The sequence below is a fragment of the Pezoporus flaviventris genome, unplaced genomic scaffold (assembly GCF_033815535.1).
Source record: "Pezoporus flaviventris isolate CSIRO_AGI_PZ_B2104156 unplaced genomic scaffold, CSIRO_AGI_Pfla_v1 ptg000066l, whole genome shotgun sequence".
In the NCBI taxonomy this organism is placed as follows: domain Eukaryota; kingdom Metazoa; phylum Chordata; class Aves; order Psittaciformes; family Psittacidae; genus Pezoporus; species Pezoporus flaviventris.
The window spans coordinates 15,681,846-15,702,544 of NW_026892614.1; the positions used below are offsets into that span (position 1 = coordinate 15,681,846).

The 20,699-nt window shown below is 37.0% G+C and overlaps 1 protein-coding gene across 5 annotated transcripts in view; it reads right to left on the bottom strand.

Moving 5' to 3' along the window:
• The window catches only part of AFDN (afadin, adherens junction formation factor), a 113,719-nt gene that overhangs the window by 25,637 nt on the left and 67,383 nt on the right, over positions 1-20,699 (bottom strand). For all 5 annotated transcript variants that reach the window (XM_061471369.1, XM_061471367.1, XM_061471365.1 and 2 more), the window contains 6 exons: positions 20,402-20,496; positions 18,154-18,419; positions 17,508-17,651; positions 16,814-17,012; positions 15,349-15,452; positions 12,708-12,794 (listed from right to left, as the gene is read on the bottom strand). In XM_061471369.1, coding sequence (XP_061327353.1) covers positions 12,708-12,794; positions 15,349-15,452; positions 16,814-17,012; positions 17,508-17,651; positions 18,154-18,419; positions 20,402-20,496 — 895 coding nt within the window. The remainder of the gene's footprint in view (positions 1-12,707; positions 12,795-15,348; positions 15,453-16,813; positions 17,013-17,507; positions 17,652-18,153; positions 18,420-20,401; positions 20,497-20,699) is intronic.

A 20,699-nucleotide genomic window follows, 5' to 3' on the forward strand; every position in this document is an offset into this window, starting at 1 on the left:
TGACACCAGCAGAACCATGAGGCTCAGAGGGCAACAAAGGTGATCAGCAACAAGGAACAGATTTCTTGAGAGAACAAACTAGATATGGACTCCTCAGCTTTGCAGCAATCAAAGAAGTGAAGGTCTATGATATTACGAGTGGCATAAATCGGATTATTTATCATCTTTCTAATCAGCCTAAAAAGAAACCTTTCTTACTCATGCCATCATAGCTAGCATATTTTAAAGAGTAAAAACCAAAACCAAACAAAACACAGCAACAACAAGGAAACCCACCCAAAACATTTTTCATAGGATTTCATAATTAAATTGGGAAACTGCCAGGAACAAGACTGCTGTAGATACCAAAGTATAAGCATAGACAAAAAAAGATCACAAATTCATGGTGGTGCTGAGCCCTTCAAGGGCTTTCAGAAACAAAAACACCAGAGAAAAACCCCACACAGATACAACGCATTCTGGAAGAAATTCTGCAACTACAGAAAGCTAGAAACCAGGAGGAACCATCTTGTACTTTCTGCTATTTTCTTTGGCTAAATACCCCACAGCTGGAGGATACCAGCTCAGATGGAGTTATGCTGTAACTGTTCCTGTACTGTAAAGCTGTATAGTAATTCTTCATTATGATTTGAAAGAGCTGGCATTTTATTCCTTGCCCCTTCTTCTTTGATGTTTCTTATGAAGCTTATACAGTTTGTCAATCCGTTTCCTGTTTTTTAAGAGATGTTATGAGCAGATGTGTTAGCTCCAAGTCATCTCACTTAATACAAAACTAATGAATTCTGAAAGCATAAAAAAATCATTTAAAAATAAATCTCTACAGATTATGTAAAAAGTCATTATCGGCTACCACATCTACTCATATATTATTAGGACAAATGAGTTCCTCCTCTGCCTAATTCACATGCCATTTAACATGTTTGTATCAACATGCCAGTGCTCTCACGCTTGGGAAGACTTCTCACTTAAGCATCCTCAAAGTTAACTCATCATCTTCCTCCAACTTTTACCCTAAGATTTATAGTCGTTTGAATCAAAACTCTTAAGATCTATTGAAAGAGAAGAAACTGCATTAGAAGTAAATGTACAGTAAGTAAGAACACAACAAGGATGTTAATATGTAGTTAGACACACATACTGATCTCCAAAGTAAGCAAAACTCTCATACAAAGCACGTGGATTTTTCTCCCATCGTGTACCAACATTACAATAAAACAGGTTTCTTCGTAAACTGCTTATTAACCTTCTGTTTTTCAAAGGAACAAAGTTCAACATAACAAACTACTGTAAACAAGACAGAACAATGACGTGTGTATCAGTAACAAAACATGGTAGACATTCTTTTCACTCACTTTATTTTCTCCAATTCTGAATACCAAAAGTATATGTATTTGCAAAGCTGTTAATCCAAACAGAAGAATGGAACTGTAGAGAAGTTAGATGACTGTGGAAAGCAAGAATGTAGGCAGTATGAAATGATGGCTTATTCCCTGCCCCAGTTAACATACCGGAACCTACAGCACATTTTCTCATATTCACACAGCCAACTAGAAAACACCCAAAACTGTTTGCCCCTTTTAAGTTCGGCACAATTCTCTGCTTGACTACAAGATTTTTAGATGCTAAATAAGGCAAAGGAATGAGTTGGATATTACAATCTAACCTTAGCTTTTGAGACAGCCTAACAAGAAACTAGTCACTTTCCATCACATCCGCTTATCATCTGGGCCATCTATCAAGCAACGCATCAGTGTGCAGTAGTCCATACTTGTTTTACAATTAAGAGTTCTTTTGCAAGCCTCTCCTTGCTCTAACAGGATTGAGCTCAAAATACGGCATTCACTTAAAAAGTTACTGTAGAAGAGGTAGCATTAAAAGAAAAAAAGTTACAGCTACTTCTATGGAGTAGTCAGACCAATGAAGACAAGAAGCAGATAAACTACAGTGATCTGAAAAAAAGAAGCAATTACTTCTACACCAGAAGTATATAAAATTGAGGATGTGCAAGACCACAGTAGTGGTGAATTATCAAAAATGACAGGAGGAGAACATATTTTATTGCTATGTCACAAGATCTATAACTCAAGACTTCCTTGTCAGTAACAGAGGAAACTTTGGCTCACATAAATTATATCAGCCATAAAATCAGAACATGCCATATAGCACAACTGTAGATAAAGTAGCAGTTTGAATAACAGGATCATCAGATACAGTCTTCCTAATGGCAGCATCGCAGCTGGCCCACAAGCTGGTGACTCAATCACCATGGAAGCATTAAGAGCAGGCAGAAAAAATCCTGCCTTCTCCTCCCTTCCATTTGGTATTTGCCAGCACAAGCAGCTGTAACTGCATGGTGGAAACAACAGGTAAATTCATCCGGTGAGCATCAACACACTGCTGGGTTCCCAGGTAAGCCACCAATGCTATGCCACGCCACACCACGTGAGGACCTGTCACAAAGTGATGGGCTGGAGGTGCTGAGACACCATGCAGCCCTACCAGTACCCCAATCTAAAGGTATCAGAGTAGGAACGAAAGTCTATCTGTTGATGAGGTTATAACCTCTGAACAATTAAGCTATTCCCATCCTCAAACATTATGCTACTCAAACATCATGCTCCGCAACTAGCTTAGGTGGATCACGAACTAGATGTACTTTCTGTGAGGTTAGTCATATTCTTGTAAGTTTTAGATCTGTAGGATTACCTAGTTCTGTCACTACCTATAATTAGAATTAAAACTATGAAAACTATTACAAAAACATCTTTCCTGCTGTTAGGAACAACAGCAAGATCTAGTATTAAGTAATTAAGGAAAAACTATGCCTCTGCAAAACATATCTGTAGGTACAGCACCTACCCAAACTGGTAACGCTCCTGCCAGTTAACAGGAAAGTCTTGTCATTACTTGTTCTAAACCATCACTTGCCCATACCTGCTTAGCTTCCCATACTTTGTTTATCACTGCAATAAAACTGGAGCAAGGAACAGCTTCCAGTAAAGACTGGCAGAATCACATTTAATTAAAGAAAGGAATACACTTCAATAACATTTTTTAAAAATACATTACACGTATCAAAAAGTACTTTACGTAAAATGCAAAAAAGTTCCCAATGAACTTTCAGTACCAAAGATTTCGGTCTTAAATACATGAACATTTAAATGTTTTCAAGCTTCACATAAACAGCAACAAGAAAGAGCAGTCCGAAAGTGAAGATATCTTCACTGTCTAGTTATAGTTTGACTGAATCCACAAGAAAGTGTCATAGTTACAAACCTGTTCAAAGTAACATTCCAATTTAAGCAGCTTCAGAGGCCAAGACTACATGGCAAAACACTCCGGTTCACATAAACCATCAGAGATTCTTTTAAAATATTTTCAGGACTTTCTTGGATTTTGCCCAAATACTCAACCATTTAAAAATACTTCATTTTAATAACGTAGATATCACATATGCATCTATGTATAAGCATAAGCAAATACAACTTGTTGAATTATTAGGATCTGGTATCTCTCATTACATTTCAAGGATTGCACTGTTTACCCAAGTCAGTCATAGAATCATAGAATGGTTTGGGCTGGAAGGGACCTTAAAGCTCAGTGTAGTTCCAATCCTCTACCACAGGCAGGGGCACCTTCCACTAGACCAGGTGGCTTCAAGCCCTGTCCAATCTGGCCTTGAACACTGCCAGGGAGGGGGCAGCCACAGGTTCCCTGTGCAGCCTTTTCCAGTGTCTCAGCACTCTTTTTTTGTTACGCTTCTGTTGTACTGTATAAAAATGAAACAGTTCAAAACCAGAATGAATCCACCCTGCAACTAAAACGCCTACAAAAACATTAAGACACAAATGTAGCTATCAAGCCTGATACCAGCTATAAGGCCTGAAATCTTTTATCTGCCTACGCCCAGAGTAGAATTCACTGATTTTTATCTAATTCTCTGATTCCAGACTTTTAAGTTGACACAGAAGATCTCTAAGTTCTTATAAACATCCTTAAAGGCAAGTTTATGCAACAGAATCAAGTCTCAGTCTGACCTCCCTGGCAAGTAATTAGTCTAGAAGCATTTACATAACCCAAGCTTGTAAGTATTTTAAAGAATATCAGTTTACTAAACTATGCAGTCGGTTTACAAATGTACTGTCTAAGAGGCAAACCCGAACGGTTTCTGGTCACCCAAACACTCACATTCCCTGAAGCTGCATCCATTTTTTTTAGGTTGTATCTGGATGAATACATATTTACCTACTGCACGTACTGAACATACTACATCTACATCTCATTAAGCTACTTGCTGTCAGCTCTGAGGAATAAGAAAGGACAACTTCGTAGGTACTGGTCCCACCTCCAACGAGGGCAAACTTCTCTGGACTTGCAGATAAGAAATGCCCCCCCCCCCCCCCATTTTGTCAGAGGACTCAGATGACTTGAGACCAATACAGAAACTGTGGAAATCTGTCACTGTTAGACAAAATACTTCCTAGCATGCCCCATATAATTTCCATATATAAATGAGGTGAACCAGCCTACCGTATGTAAAAATGGTCTGTTAGTTGTGGCTACAGCTGCTCTGAGTCACGTTGTACCCTGACTTAAAAAGAATTTAGAAGTGACCCATGCTCCACATATGTAAACTTCAGCTTTCCCCTCACAAATCCTCCTCCATGGTGGTGGAGGAAAACACAGAACTTTTTTGGAGATGGAGGCAGTACAGTCAGTATTGTGCAAAACACATCCAATTAAAACAGGCGGAGATTCAAACTTTGCTGACCATCAGCATTATTCACTGGTAAAGAAACATTTAACATCTATGACCAATTCCCCTTTAAGTGGAAAAATAGATGAAAAACAAGTGCCTTACTATTTAGAGGATAAAAAAAGCTAGATTGCACACAGTACAGGACCATAGGACTGAAGCATCTGACAACTTAGAAGCTTTACATCTAATGTATCCAGAAGCTCTATTTATAAATAGTCCCAAAAGAAGACTGAAAAGTTCTGTTCTTCTCTTTAAAGGAACTAGATTTACCTGTTAATTTTTATTTTTTTTTAATAGAAAGATGTTTGCAATCAAAATTGACCTACACACAAAGTAAGCAAGTTAATAACATGTTCTTGATCTTACTAAAGCGTGCTTCTCCCAGGAGATAAAAAGACCAAAGAAACCAGGATGTTCTGTAATGGGCTCCCTGAAATAGCACTGATTTTTGGTTTTCATTTGTTGGGTTATTTTATCAAATCATGGTATTCAGAAACCTCAATAAGGCAATTAGATTAACACGGAAAGCAGGCATGCTGACAGAAAATAGCTGTGGCTGTGTGCTGAACTGAAGTATATATATTTGTTAACCATGTGATTTCTCTCACACTCTGGAAACTGTGTGCTTCTAAAAGATGGTCTCCATTCTACAAAAAACAAAGCAACTAAACAAACTAGCTAAAGCAACTGGCCTGAAGTCTCATTCTGAGACTGGAATCAAGTATTCAACAGTTCCTACCTAACTCCTGCGCTCATGAAATATGAAAAGTGGCAAGTAAAGGGGAAATGATTAATATGCAACATTCATAAAAGACTGAAGTTTTATTAGTCTTTCTTAATCTTTCTGAAAAGGAAGCTTCAATATAAACACTGCAACTTCAGATTCATATGATATTCTACAAATGCATAAAAGCACTCTTCATTTTTAACTAAAGAAACTAAATAAACAAGCCTGTTTTCTCATTTGTTTCTCTCTTGTTTTAAAGGAAAAACCTGGGTTTGAGCTCAAGGAAAATACACTGCTTGAGCTCTACTTCCCCAAACAAGAGTCAACTTTTTTAACATACATTTGCTATAAATACTCTATGAGCAGTGACATGCTAAGGGCTATTCAGAGTTACATATGAACCTACAAATTGTATCAATCACAGGTTCTGTGATGCTCTTCCCTGCTAAGGCAACTCTGAACTAATGCCTCAGTTTAATTAGGTCTATGGATAGAGCTTTACAGGCAAGACATACCAGGTAATCTATTTTGGAAAATAAACCACCCTGCATCTCTGCACTTCTTTGAAGATATGGCTCTTGGCTCTATAGCTGCGCATGACTTACAATCAAACACAGCCCCCCTCCCCAGCAGAGTCTTCCTCATAATGCTGCTCTACAGTTTCACATGGATACAGCTTAATCCAGTATCAGTACATACATGGCCATGTACTATTAAACACCCCAATTTCTACTCCAGCTGACAGTATTATTCAACAGGTATAAGTCTACACAGAAATTGTTCACTTCTGAAAGCCTCCTACATCAACAGGAGTAAAAACTTTAAAATTAAAATGCTGTATTAACATATATGTAAGCAAAATTTTGGAAGTTATTTGAATGCCAGAACTGAATGAAGTCTGGTAGAAGAATTCTAGCTAAAGCATAAGTGCACTATAACTTTTTCATGCTTGCTAGCTAGTGCCCGCATGCAGAAGGTATTAGTGCAAGGAAAAACTGGCACTTGAATTCCAAACCCCACTCTATTCTGGAAGGCATTAAGGGTCTGGGTCACCCATCTGCAGTATCAAGCTAAACATAAACAAATGAAAAAGACAAAAATACTCTACTTGAGCAGAGCTGCGGTTTCACAGATAGCAAGAAGAAAAATCACGCTGTGCTGGCATAAGCTTCAGTTTTTACGCAACATATGAAAGCATTAGCGAAGTTTTACAGTACATCTACAGGGTACCAAAATTTAACCAAAAACCCCGCCAGAAGTTATGAATTGACAAGAGACAGGCAAGTTGCTAACACACAGCTACTTATTTGTTCACAGTGAAGACTAAACTGTCAACTTGCACACCATCTTGCTCCTGCAAGACTGAGAAATCTGTGTTCAAAACAACAATTATTTTTACTTTAAGTTCTGTCTAAGAAGCCTGTTAAGGCAACATCAGTAGTTCAGACTGCTGATGTGAATTAGTATCAAAGATTAAAACCACAACAAAACTTCTACATCTTACTCCCAACATTTCGATTCATCTATGCTGAGAGGAAAGGGCAAAAATTTTCCTTAAATACTTAGAAAGCACAGACACAAGAAGACTTCAGACACCAAGGTATCTGAATCTTAAGAAATCCTAAAACCTGGAATACAAGTAAGGAGCTAACAAACAGTTAAAAAATATTCCCATCAACTGTTTATATTTGCAGACACAGAGTAAAGAGAATCATATTTGTATATTCTGTTACCAGTGTTATCATCAACTTGGGGGACTGGGGGGGGGGGGGGGACAGGGAGAAAAATTTCTACCTGAATGTTTAAGCCTGTTCCTTCTACACAGAACTCCTACGAGATATTTGTAGAACAAACTTGCACAAAAAATTCACATCAAAAGTAATATTCCCAATAGCCTGAAACCCCCCTTAAATTTAACACCTTAAACTGACTGTTAAAGTGATGAGCAACAGTTTAGAAAATAAAGTAACTCTGAATGATTTAATTAAACCTTCAAAAACACACAAGCTTGCCAAATAATAATACATTAAGATGCCACACACTTTCTTTTAGAAAAGTCCCTTCCCCAGAGTATTTATTGACGAAATGTCACACTGCTTGAAATGCTTTTATTAAAAAAGAAACACCTCATCACCATTTCACCCTACTTTAGCTAGCGCTCTGAAAATATTTAATCTGACCAGGTGTTAAACCCCTCTAGAAAATACACTGATTTATATGCCAGCAGGGGCATATACATCTGCATTTTGAAGCGCTTATATATATTTTAAGATAACTTTTCCTGTTATACTAATAGAAGGTGACTGAGCAAGAAGTTGAAGTGTGTCATACTTTAAAGAATTAAATCGTAGCATACTAATGAATATAACCAGCATGCAAAGATTAATCAACAAAACCTTCTCTGTCATTCTCGCAGAACACAGGGATGCTTTCTTTGGTCCAGCAGCAATCTAAAGTGAATTTAAATGCCAGTACTCTGGGAATGTGTTGAACATAAGATATCCTAACTGCAATGTATTTGCATGTTCTGGTCTTTTCAGAAGGGTCTAGAGAGTATTAAAAATCTTATGTATATACTGTTTGGGAATTCATTTTCAATTATTCTGAGATTTTATAAGGGAAAACCAGACTTCTAGAGGAACCTGGATTAAAGCCAACTAAATATGACAAGTAAACAGATCACAGGTCATGCTATTCATGCTCTGCCACAGTAAAACAGTAGTTATCACACCTGAAACTTTAAATATTAATAGACACTTCCACAAATGTGAGAAGTGCATGTGAAGAATAAGCTAAAAAATTAGTTTTTTCTTTCTAGACTTTAGGAAGTTAGCTACTAACATCTGACTATATTTAACTGCATGCTGTATTACATCGTTGCTACACGAACAAATAACTACTGGCAGGTTTAAACAAGCAAGAGAGCAGGAAAAAGTACAGGGAGAGTATTTAAAACTTCAGAGAAAAGTCCCAACAGAAACCTGAACAGACTTACCATGGATTCTGTTCTTCCAACAACAGAAAACCACATTTTGATCTCCGGGACTACAGATCCTTGAAAGAAAAAAAAACAATTCTCCACTTCTCTTCCAGCCCTCAACAGCAACCACCGCTCTAGTCTGCTTGATTTTCCAAGATACCCATCAAGATAACTCGGAGCTGGATGCTATGACACAGGGTAGCGTTTATCAACACCAGCTATAACCAATACAATATTCAGGCTCTTACGTAATCAGTTATGCTGTTTCTGACTTCCATTTACTTTAGAAGCTTTATTAAACTTTGAAAACTGCTAGGAAAAAAAAAAAAAGAAAAAAGAAAAACAAAAAGGGAGCCCTTTTGTACAAAAGACAAAACCTCCTCCAAATTAAACAGGAAGTAATGTGCTGGCCCACAGATGGCTAAGAAGTCACATGCAAAAGCCCCCAAAAAGCGATATATTTTTAAAGTAAACTGCATGCACACACTGCTTCCAAATCATCTGGATTTCATAAAAACTTAACCACAATGTGGTTGGGAGTCTGGCAGCTTTTAACATCAAAATATCTTTCAGGGTTACAGCAACCAAAGTCTGCACACAACCTCAAAAAGCAATACTGTTCCTGCTGCCCAACCACTCCTACTAACTACTTTTCCATACACCTATTATAAAAGCTACTGCTAATAAAGATACAGGAGTATTACTGTAAGAAAACATGCAACACCTACAAAAGGGTAGAACAAGTTACCTTTTTGGATCACATCTGAAGCTATACAATTTGACTTTAAATAAAAATCTATGCAAAGTATTCAGTTTAAGAAATGCTATTAGGTATTTTCCCAATTTTTAAAAAAAGCTAACCGATCTCCTAACACACACAACAATGTTTACAGTGCTCTGGCAGCTAACAGTTGCTTCATAACTAAACTTGTTTTCTCTGGTATGTACGCATATAGCATACATGCTTACTAAATGGTTGCTCAAAGGGGCTGTCCTGGCTCAGAAACGCCCTCACAGCAAAATGAAGTGAATGCACAGCATTTCTGCTCTCTGGCACTCCTGGCAGGCCTCTAAAACTTCTATTTCACAGCGATTCGTATTTTATCTAATTAGAAATAACACACCTAAACATTTTACCTGTCCTTAGGTAGAAAAAGGTACAAATACAAGATTCCCCAGGGACCTAACACTTTCATACACTCCTTGACTCATCTCCTTTGGTTTTTGTTTTGTTCTCACATTAACGTCAATGAGGTTGCAATCACCTAGTATCACAAACTGAAACCACCTATCGTAAAAAAAAAAGCAGGTGCACAACATTTCAGCGCAACTTGCGTCACTTCTCTGCTTGTATAATCATTGCTTCAACTCCAGTCACCTTTTGCAACTGCAGCAGGGAAGGTGTGACAATCGCTTGGTAATTAAACACATTTGGTGTGTAAGGGACTTTACTGATCTACAAAACCCAGCAAGCTAATCAAAATTCAAGTAATTACTAAATGATGAATCTGTTAGATGTTTCCTCAGAGATGAGCACAGATTACTAGGAAAGCACAGATTTTTTCCAGTGGGTAGAAGGAAGAAAAGCAAGTCGGTAGACTTGTCTTTCAAAATGATCTCTAAGAATCTGCCCATTTCATCCATCTCTAGAATATCACCAACCTACATGTTAATCCAAAGCCAGTGACAAGTACCAGGATTCCATTAAGACTTCACAACAAAGTCAGGTCTGCACTGACATGCAAAGGCACTGTCACAACATGTTACTGAGAGCAACTATTTTGTCACATCCCAGGGAAAAAACAACTATTTTTCTAAGCAAACTGACTAGATTCAGGGTTGTCTTTCACTGCTTGGAGCAGGGCCACCTATTGACCATATGCTGCATTTTCTTTTATTACAGCACTTTTGAAGCACTCTGGAAACCAGCTCAATCACTGTAACTGGGTCAGCAATCAAACTGTAGCAGCAGTAACTGTGTATTTCTGAAACTCAGTATAAGCTTTCACTTCTTCAACTACAAGGTACTTTCATGTAAGCATGTGATAGCCAACATTTTACTATTTAAAAAGTCAGTAAAAACTGAATCTGTTCTCACACTTGTGCCTCCCTCTCATTTCAGGTATTTTATCCAATTAGCATTTAGAAAAATTTAGCAGTCTGCTGAACTTCTTCTTCCATTTTCCCCAGTCAAAGGAAAGAAAGTAAGAATTTTCATTTTTACGCTGGTAAAAGATACCCAACTTTAGACATGTTGAAAAAATTCTTAGTAAAAGCCAACAAGATAAACCAAAATAAAAATCCACCCACTACTGCTAGCTTCTCAGTCACAGTTACTTAGTTCTCTAATCTGTTCTGCTCTGGCCAGATTGAGAAAATTAATGACTGTTATTCTTTCTTACTCTTTTTTTTCTAATGCCTATTACAGTAACAACATGCTATTAATTACTTACAACAGACAACTTCGAACCCTTTGAAATAACCTCTTGAAAATAATCGTATTTAGCTACTACAGCAACTTGTTTCAACACTTAATGCAAGATGAGTATTTCTATCTGAATTTCTTCAGTTAAACAAGTTTCCGTTTATGTACACTGAAACTAAAAGAAAAATTTGCCCCTCACTTATTTCAGATTGAGATTTAAGATAATCATTTTAAAATATCAGAATTACACTACTGTGGCAGGCACATAGCAGCAAAACAAAACGAAATCACTGCCTGAACCAGTGTTTCTGCAACTGAGCTGAGATGGAGACTGCTCATGTCTTGATGTCACTGATGATGTTAAAGAAACCATGAAATAGGTTAAACAACTTCTAAAACCCTTTCAAATCAAGCTTATACACTGACCAGTGGCACCGCTACATACTGATAATGGAGATAAAGTGTCAGTTGTTAAAACAGTGTACAGAAACCAGCCAGCTCCAGTGAAAACAGAAACTTTTCCCTCCTGTTATAGCCTGCTTCTCTCTACATGAGAATTCTGATTTCACAGCTTAAAGTGAAAAAGAAAAATAAAATTTCCACTGTGCATTTTGAAACATTAAACAGAAATGCAGATGTCAGAAGTCTAATACATAATCTGGCGTTATCTGAAGATCTAATATTTACTTGTCAAATTATTAACCCACTCTACCAAAATAAGAGTAGAATATTGAGTTACATTTTACAGACCCTGAATAGCTTCCTCAATAACTGCTGACTGTTAGCAACATACACCTGATACCTGGTATTCCTTTACAGATGCCAGATATAAATCTTAAAAGCTGATACCATGCAAGATACTGTTTCTAGTACAAACTGTGAAATGAGCAGTCACAGGAAAAAAAACAGCACTTTTTAGAAGCAATTAACTGTGTGAGAGAACTTAAAAGCAGTAAAACAATCGTGTTTTCAGCCCATGCACCAAGTACCAAGGAGGACTACAGCATTCGGAAGTTTCATGTGCTACACAGTGGAGAGACACTGGACTTGTTCTGTCTGTAGTAAACCACACAACCACAACAAGGGCTTTTTGATATCACCGTTGCATAATTTATAACATGCTTAAAACTCAGAAGATTATGTCTGCTATGTGACCCAGTTAATAAAGCAAAACCAACCAACTAGTGGAGTCCTCCATCTGGTGGCTGGAGTCGTATGTGCATTCTATACACTACTATCAAGTACTACTAAGAGTAGCATACACCCACAATTTTGGCAAGTCAGAGCAAGAGAATATGCCTTCCTTCGCCAGGCTACTTAATAGGCTGTAGCACTCTAAAGAAGCAAAACTGAAGTAACACATGTATCTGTACACTGCGCAAAAGATAAGGTGTTGTCTTCATACAGAAAGTATACAGACTTTAATGTATGTATTTGGATTGGTTTATTTACCTCTCAAAAAAATACATTCTTTATATTCACTGCTTTTCTTTTCTAGATAATTCTGGGGTTTTCTCAGCAGAAGTGTTAAACATGCCTGTTTATTAACTCCATTTAATAACACTGACAATTTTTGGCTTGGAAAATGAATAAACCTGTAGTAGAGGTCTTTACTACATCTATATTATGTTTTCTTGTACTGTTCACATCTGTGTATTTTACAGAAACATTCCCCAGCCAGAACAGAAGTATGATCAACGTGATGTGCACAACAAACTTCAGGGAAATAGATTTTTCCATTAACATTTTCCATAGTCGGCTGATTTTAAAAAAGCAAGCTTTTTCCAGTAACATTTAAATAAACTAACTTCCATACCTTGGCAGCAACAATGCTGAGGCCCATTCCGTTCTGTTTTTTTAGTGTTACAGTGATAATTTCAGGTTCTTTCCTCAAAGGCTGAGCCTATCAAACAGGGAAAGGGAAATAAGAAAAAAGAGTTCATATTCACTGCTAAGCTAGGAAAATTACTGTGCAAAGTATTTCACCTACAGTCAAAACCAAGTTGTTAGTACAGCAGCAGATCTCACATCCTAAATAATATGTCTCATACTCCATTTTCAAGGTAGTATCTCCAACCTTTGATTAATACGGATTCATATTATCAAGTACTACACCTGTGTTATGAACACTGCTAAGCTTTTAAGTCTATCCACTGTTCTTCCTTCTCTAATTCAGCAGAGATTATTAATGATTCATAATTTGAATCTTAACAGGTCTATAAGACTGCAGGAACTTTGAATAAAAACTGAAGTTCAGACTCAGTAGGCTCCTATTAGAAAGGTGAGGGTGATGAACAGAGCTCAGGATTTAGTGCTGCATCTGGGGGGTAATAATTCTGCAAAGATATAAAGAATCTAACTAATTTCAAACAAAGTGTTAAAATCCTGGAAGTTCAAAAAGATTTCACTTCTGAAAACTGTTAACTCAAATGCAGCCCAAGCCCCTGAACATGCTCAGCATTTTTTTTTTTTACCTTTCAACACTGTCAGTTCCCCCTACTCAAAAAGTTGCCATCCCAGTCTTCATTAGGTGAAGCACGTAAGTTAAAGCACCCAAGCTTGTATTCATATTCAAACCTAACTGCAAGTTCCACAAGACCCATGACAAAATAAAAACACAAGCAAAGGAAGTTAATTCAAAAAAATTTTAAATTCATGTATTAGAAAAGAAAGCATATTTTTAGCCAGGAGTATTCTAGCACTCCTGTGCCAAGGACGGCAAAAGAACAAAATCTGTTTCTACTTTATTGAGGAGTTTTTACATTAATTTAAAATATAAACATTATTAAACTAAATCAACAAAAATCCCATACACACTGGAAAAGGTAAGCCACTGTGAAGATAACTTTGCTATTAGTTAGTCTATATTGAATTTCTCTCTCGGTCTAAGAATAAAAGAAATTCTTCAATGAAAATCTGAGGAGGACTGCCTAGTGTGGCCAATTCGACAGACTACCAACAGAAGCGCAACTGAGAGAACGGTTTTGGCTTGGGGTGTGGGAAAAGACAACCCAAAACAGAAAAACCCTTAACACATCAAACCAAATAAAAAAAAAAAAAACAAGCAAAACAACCTGACCTCATAGCTATAAAATGGAACATTTATATAGTATTTAGATTATGTAGGCATGTTGCACCAAGAGGTGATTTAGAGCACTGCTCAGGCACCAAGACTAATGACTTTCAGAACTCCGAAGCCTACCACATTCAGCTAAGACACATACAAAAGACAGAAGAATTACTAGATCAGGTTATTTGAACAGTCTTACATGGTATTCATTTCCACGGAAGAATCAAACAGTAGCACCCACTCATCCTGCATTTCTTTATCAAGCCTTTACAAGGAAGGCTGGCCAGAACTTTTTCTTTTTGGTATGAAAAACAGAAAGTACCTAGTATAACGTCAGATGATTCCTGTTTCCTCTAGCTCTAAAAAACGCATTTCTTCAGACCAATATAGTGATGCATTATGTGTCAAGAATGTCTCTGCAATACCTTCCTCAGTCAAATGCCCGTTTATCAAGATAGCAAGTTTGCAGAACCTGACTTAGTGGTTCAGCACTGGGCTCTGCTACACCAGTCACACAGATTTAGGAGATGCTATCTTCTGTAAAGTAAACATGTTCTTTATGCTCCTGCAGCAAGACTGCATGAAGTCATCTCACAAATGCCAGGTTCCGAACAGAGTAAATAAAGATTTCAAGTCCCTTTGAACAGTGAGGGGCAAGTATTTTCCACAGAAAGCCTTAGAAACGTATTTCTAGTTTCAGGTTGACCTTCCCGATTTCACTGAAATATTAATTACAAGCATGAAGCTATTTCTGTTTACCTATTTTATACAGCAAGTCACCATCTTCCAAAACTGAGCTGTTCTGTAACTCTGAGATTCTTGGCTACTGGATATTAAAAAAAAAAACCACAGAAACAAACCCAAATAACTACAAATTAAAAAAAATAACCAAACAATCCCCCCACCCCACCCAAACCAGAAAAAAAAACACCATCTCACACTGAAGTGAAACCCTTCTTTAACAAGTATAATGAAAAAGAAAAATCAAAACTTTTTCCTGAAAATCTAGCAGAAAAAAAGTATCAGATCACAACTTAATACTAAACATTCAGTTGATAACTGCCAGTTTATAAATAAAAGCAGTAGCTGCATTCATATTACAAGTTATTTACAGACACATGTCCATATATATTTTTGCTTGTGTTTAAATGCAATTACTCCACTGTTTAGCCCCAGGGTGGGGGAACACAACAGTCAAAGTTTGCTTATGTGAGAACCTTTATCATTTAGGCAACAGCCTAGAAACACACTCACTTAAAAAAAATCTCAAAAAAACCAGTTCCTTAAATTTACCAAATCACTGATGTTTACTAAGTTTAATGATGAATCCTGTTCTTGCTAATCACATGAAACACAGTGGTAAATTGTTCACTGAATCAGTACTTACTAGCTCAGCATTCTCATGTGATAGGTGACTTTCATAGTCTGCACCTTCAAAGTATATTGTCCACGTGCCTGGTGATCGTGGGTGAGGCGTTAGTCTACAAAAACCTAAAAGAGACAGTAACATCACCACAGTCATGGTATTCTCTCAACAAATTAAAATCAAATGGACTGCCACAAGGAAACCCCAAATAGCAGTATTTATCTTCTTATATTCATTAGTATGCTGAATCTGGCATCTTAAATGCCATTATATGCTTCACTGCAATTTTATGTTATCTACAAAGCCCTACTGTTCTATAGCTATTGCTCCTGAGAAACATGTATTTACAAACACTATAAGCTCACAGAAAACTCTTAGGCTGCAAAATACTGCTTGTGCCAAACAGGCTCAGAAAAGTCCTTAAACACCAAGTCATCTTTATAATACAAATCACCAGAACTATGAGACAGCACCAAGTAAGTCTTCTGCTTTGCTAAGTAACTTTGCTTCTAGTGGTCTTACCACAGATTTGGCAGAGATGAAGCTTCACCTGGAGTCATTACCTTTTTTAATGCAACTGTGCAATTAAAAGTGGAGGGTTTGTTTGATATTTTTTCCCCTCTTAATCGAGTAACTCCTAGAATTTTGAAAAAATGAGCCACAGCAGCTGAGAGGTATCCAACACTGACTCCTACATCAGGGTCAGTGACTAGCCACATCACATTAAAATTACAAAGCACTCCATCAAAATAACCGAGATTCTCCTCCTCACGAAGACATCTTTCAGCAATTCAGTTTACACTAATTTACTCAAACCAGGCCCTCAGTATAACTTAAGAGATACGTAAAAAGTAAAATGTTGAAAGTATGCATTAAAAAGCCCTTACTTGTAATAACTGTACAGATGTTTGTATGGCAAATGAACTATACTTAGTTAAAGATTTAATTCTACTAGTCTCCTTTAGGCTAAAGACTACATCCTCTGCAACTCACTGAACATACATTCTTATTCTGATGAACATAAAAAGAACTATTTTAAGACTGTGGGGTTTTAACATTATATTGAAGCAGCTGATGAGTAGAAAAAGTGGCCGATTTAATTCACATTCATTTTAAAAGTATATTAACTGTGAACGTATTTCAGTATTACAAAATTTACATTTATATGATTTTTTTGCTGCTCTAGCACCAAAATCCAAAGAGGCTCTGGAGGAAAGGCAAAACAAAGTTTCAGTAGGCACTAGTTAACTCAGCACTGCTTATTTAGAACCCTGAAATTCAATTACAGGGACTTGGGAAAAGGGTAGGAAATTAAAAATCCTGCATACTTCCTATGGGTTGCAAAAATAAGCAATTGAAGAACACAGTATAAAAAGACTGAAACATACATACATAAAGCGGTTTACATTTAACTAGAATGTAATTTGCAATCTGTGTTCACTACGCTAAAAAAAGGAGATAATTATAAAACAACACAAGAACTAACCTCTCTGACAAAGCGGATCTAAAAATTCTTGTAAACCACTTGGAACATTTCTGACAACATCACAGGAATAGCCATCTTCTGGTAAAAGAAAAGGCAGCTGTAAGTCAGGATCCTCTTCCAGTTGGACTTCTCGGCCATCACTGCGAGCAAGTTCATCAGCTGTATTTTCTGCAACAGTTACTACATTCTCTATCAATTCCTGGACAGAAGGCAGAAAGACATTGTTACTATTAAGGGATAATTTTGAAACCCTAACATTAAGAAAATAGTAAGACTGCAAGAAAAAGGAATTCTGATAATAAATTATCAGATATAAAACTTCTTTAGCTCCACTATGTATAGTCAGTACACCATACTGCTTTATTAGATTAAATCACAAATTATGTAGAGAATATAACAGAAGCATTTACTTGAACATTTCCGAAATCTGTGGTGCGTTTTTTACTGAATATGAGAACTATATTTAAAAATATGTAACAGAGAACATGCATGTGCAGAGGTGGAATCACAGCAGCTTTAAAGTTCTGACATTCTGTTGAATGCATATAGACTTCTGCTAATTCTAAATAAAAAGAAAAGAAACTGACAACCTGTGTAAACCAGGACTTTCAGCTCCACCATGACACATATATCCACAGAAGGCCAATGGCTCAGGTATGTTAAAACAGCACAGTAAGTGACAGAAGAGACTTACTGTCGGGATGAGTGGTTCATCTGGAGCACAGTGATAATTCTGCAACAAAGCTTGTAGCTGCAGAGAATTCAGCTTAAAGCAAGTACTGTTAATATTTGGAACATCTGCATGTGAATATTTGTCCATAGTAAGCAATGTGGTTGCCTGGGGAGAAGGAAAAATAGTCATAAGAGACAAATCCAAACCAGAATGAAATCCTAAGCCTTGTTTCTGAATGTTCTTCAGGCAAGAGGTAGGACAAATCAAGAAGCCAGATTTGTTAACAAAAGCTACATAAATATCCCCCAAACGACCACTAAATACACCTCCTGTACATAAAAGGCAAATTAATAGGAAACCTATCCTAAATGAGGCATATCAAATTTTCACCTATTCTTCTTGTCCCTGTCAACAGAATTATCCCTCAATCATATAAACAAATTGAACAGCATGTTGGCTAAAAATCACTATTAATTTCACTTGTAACTTAAATATTTATGATGCTGAAAGCATATTTTATGTCTTTGCATGCTATCTCAATGTTACAAATGTTACACACAAACTACACTTGTCCTCATGCTATTCTCTGGAGACACAGAATATACAAATGTTCTCTCTGAATATACAATCGTGTGAGAAGTGTTCAATCAGCAATACACATACTCACCTGCACTATTCTGCTCAGGTGGCAATCAGCAGCCAATTCTAAACCCTGTTTTTCTGCCCAGGCTTCAATGTGGCCCAACTGTTGACGAACAATAGCTCCCCAGTAATGTGAACATAACCCTGAATCCGGTGCAGTAACTAATCTGTTAAAAAGCCACATGTTGATGAAGTGAAACAACTGGGAGAAGAGCTGTATGGTCAGAGCAGCATTCACTCTACATCGTCGCAACAGAGACATAGCTCCAGTCAATGTATGCAGCACATCATCTACAGAGATAGAATGAAAAGTAAACCACATTCATAGACTGCAACGTACAACTGGTGCAGGCCATAAAAAACATAATACAAAGACACCCACAACAGGCTGGTGAATGATAGGTGGAACCTACATGTATTTAAGTTATAAAGACTTTCAGAAATAAATTTATTGCTCCATGGTTTTCAAGATTGAGCAACATTAAACTGACAGCTGAAATATATTTCTTAACTGCTGATATCAAAGAAAACTCTTCTGGAGAACTATTTAGTATGCAAGTACTTCACTGGTTGTATCTGACACTTACGTCCTCACTTGAGCAAACTCATTTTTCTGCTATTTTTAATAACAAGTGAAAAACTTTATATTCTACTGTTTCAAATGCACACCGCGATTATTCCATAGCTCCAGCTTGTGCTGGGGAGTCTAAAACTGGATGCAGTGCTCCAACTGCAGTCTCATAAATGCTGAATCCAGTTGAGTATCAAACAATACTCAAAAATTTCAGCAGAAACTTTTTGCATTGCATGATGCACTTGAGCTGCAGAACGTACCTTCTGTTTACACATTAAAGGTTTTTAAAACATCATTTCCTTTTGCCCATTAGTTCACTGTGATATTGTATTTGAAGCAATAGTGACTTCTTATTAACTTCACCAAGAGCAAACATCTTTATATGCTTCCTGGTGGAAGTGGAATATTTAAGTCAATACTTCTATCTGAAATCTCTCTTCAAGAGAACACCAAAGTAATTTCTTTAGAATTGAAACACAGGATTCTAACTTGAAAAGCATTATCTGTATGTTGCAAGAGAGAAATATATACAGCAGTTCATAAATGTCTGAAATAATGGTCATCTGCCTTTATTCCAATATCAGTTTGCTACTTTTTCAGCATCTGTCTCCCAGAATGTACTCTCTTTCACAGTACAGGGCATTAAAAAACTTAAAGAGTACATCTTTACATTCTTCCTTCAGTGTTCAGCACAGGGAAAACCAAGTGCAGAAAGTTTAATATTCAAAAGACCAGGAATTACATATGAATTTTGGATAAATACTCTTCACAGTTGAACAGAGTGACCGTATGTAATAGCTCTGCAGATCATCTTTACTTCAATTATTCAGAATGTCACTATTTTATTAATTTTTCTAACATTTTATCCACAGTTAATCCCTCCAAACTTGAGTATTTTTTACATGTTCCATTTTCTTCTTTAGTCATCAGGCTACAAAAAAGGCTTTCACACTTTCCCCATGAAAAGAACAACATGGGGTCCTGCCTCAGGGGCCTGTACATGAATGCGTTCAGCATGGAAAACAGCAAGGGGCATTAGAAGTCTGATCACTGTTGCTGAGTTGGGATTACAGATACAGTGGGATAGCACACATGACCAGAGTGCTGTCATGGACAGGGACAACCCAGGAAGGCTGACACTGCTATGAAGCAGCACCATATTTAAAATATTGTGGCAAGGATCCTTGGCAGGAATCTACAAGGCCAGTCAGCTTAACCTTAGTACTTGGGAAGTACTTTACCAGATTCGCCCATAGCGTCCTTACAGTGAAACTACTGAAACCAACACAAAAGTTGTAACATGAGGTATTCCATACATATATAGCTATTTTCTCTGTGAGGGGTAGTCTAACATTGGAACAGGTTACTAAGAGATGTTGCGGCAGCTTCATCCATCAGTGGAGATTCAAAAGTAAACTGGGTAATACTCTGAACAACCTGATCCAGTTGCACCTGCCTTGAGCAAGATGCTGCACCACATGACATGCAGATGTTAGCCTTCACACTACGTTATTCCATGATTTTTAAACTCGACAGACATCATCTGAATGCTACTTCTGTCCTTTCTTATCCATACAAAACTTATCTGAACAGGGGTTAGGAAAACTTTAAAATGTCGTATCACTGTTAAGAAAAAAATCAAATTATTTTTCTTTTTTTTCATTTAGAAGATAAACAAGGAAAGATCAAGCAGTCTAACCTATTTTAGGCCTCTGAGGATTATTCTCCTCTGGATCATCGATGAATGCTGGCATGTAGTTATTAAGCTCTGATTGCAGACAATGAACCAAGTACCTGGAAGGAAGAGTTAAAAAAAAAAAAAAAAAAAAGACATTTTAAAATTCTTTATGTGCTTGCTATGAATGTTTCTGAAGAAAAGAAATTATTACGTTACAAGGAGCCTGAAATTGCAGTGTCTGGTATGTGACTACAGGGAACCAAGTAATACTTTTTAAAAAGCCAGGGAGACCAGTTCTCCCTTACCTTTCCTAAAAATG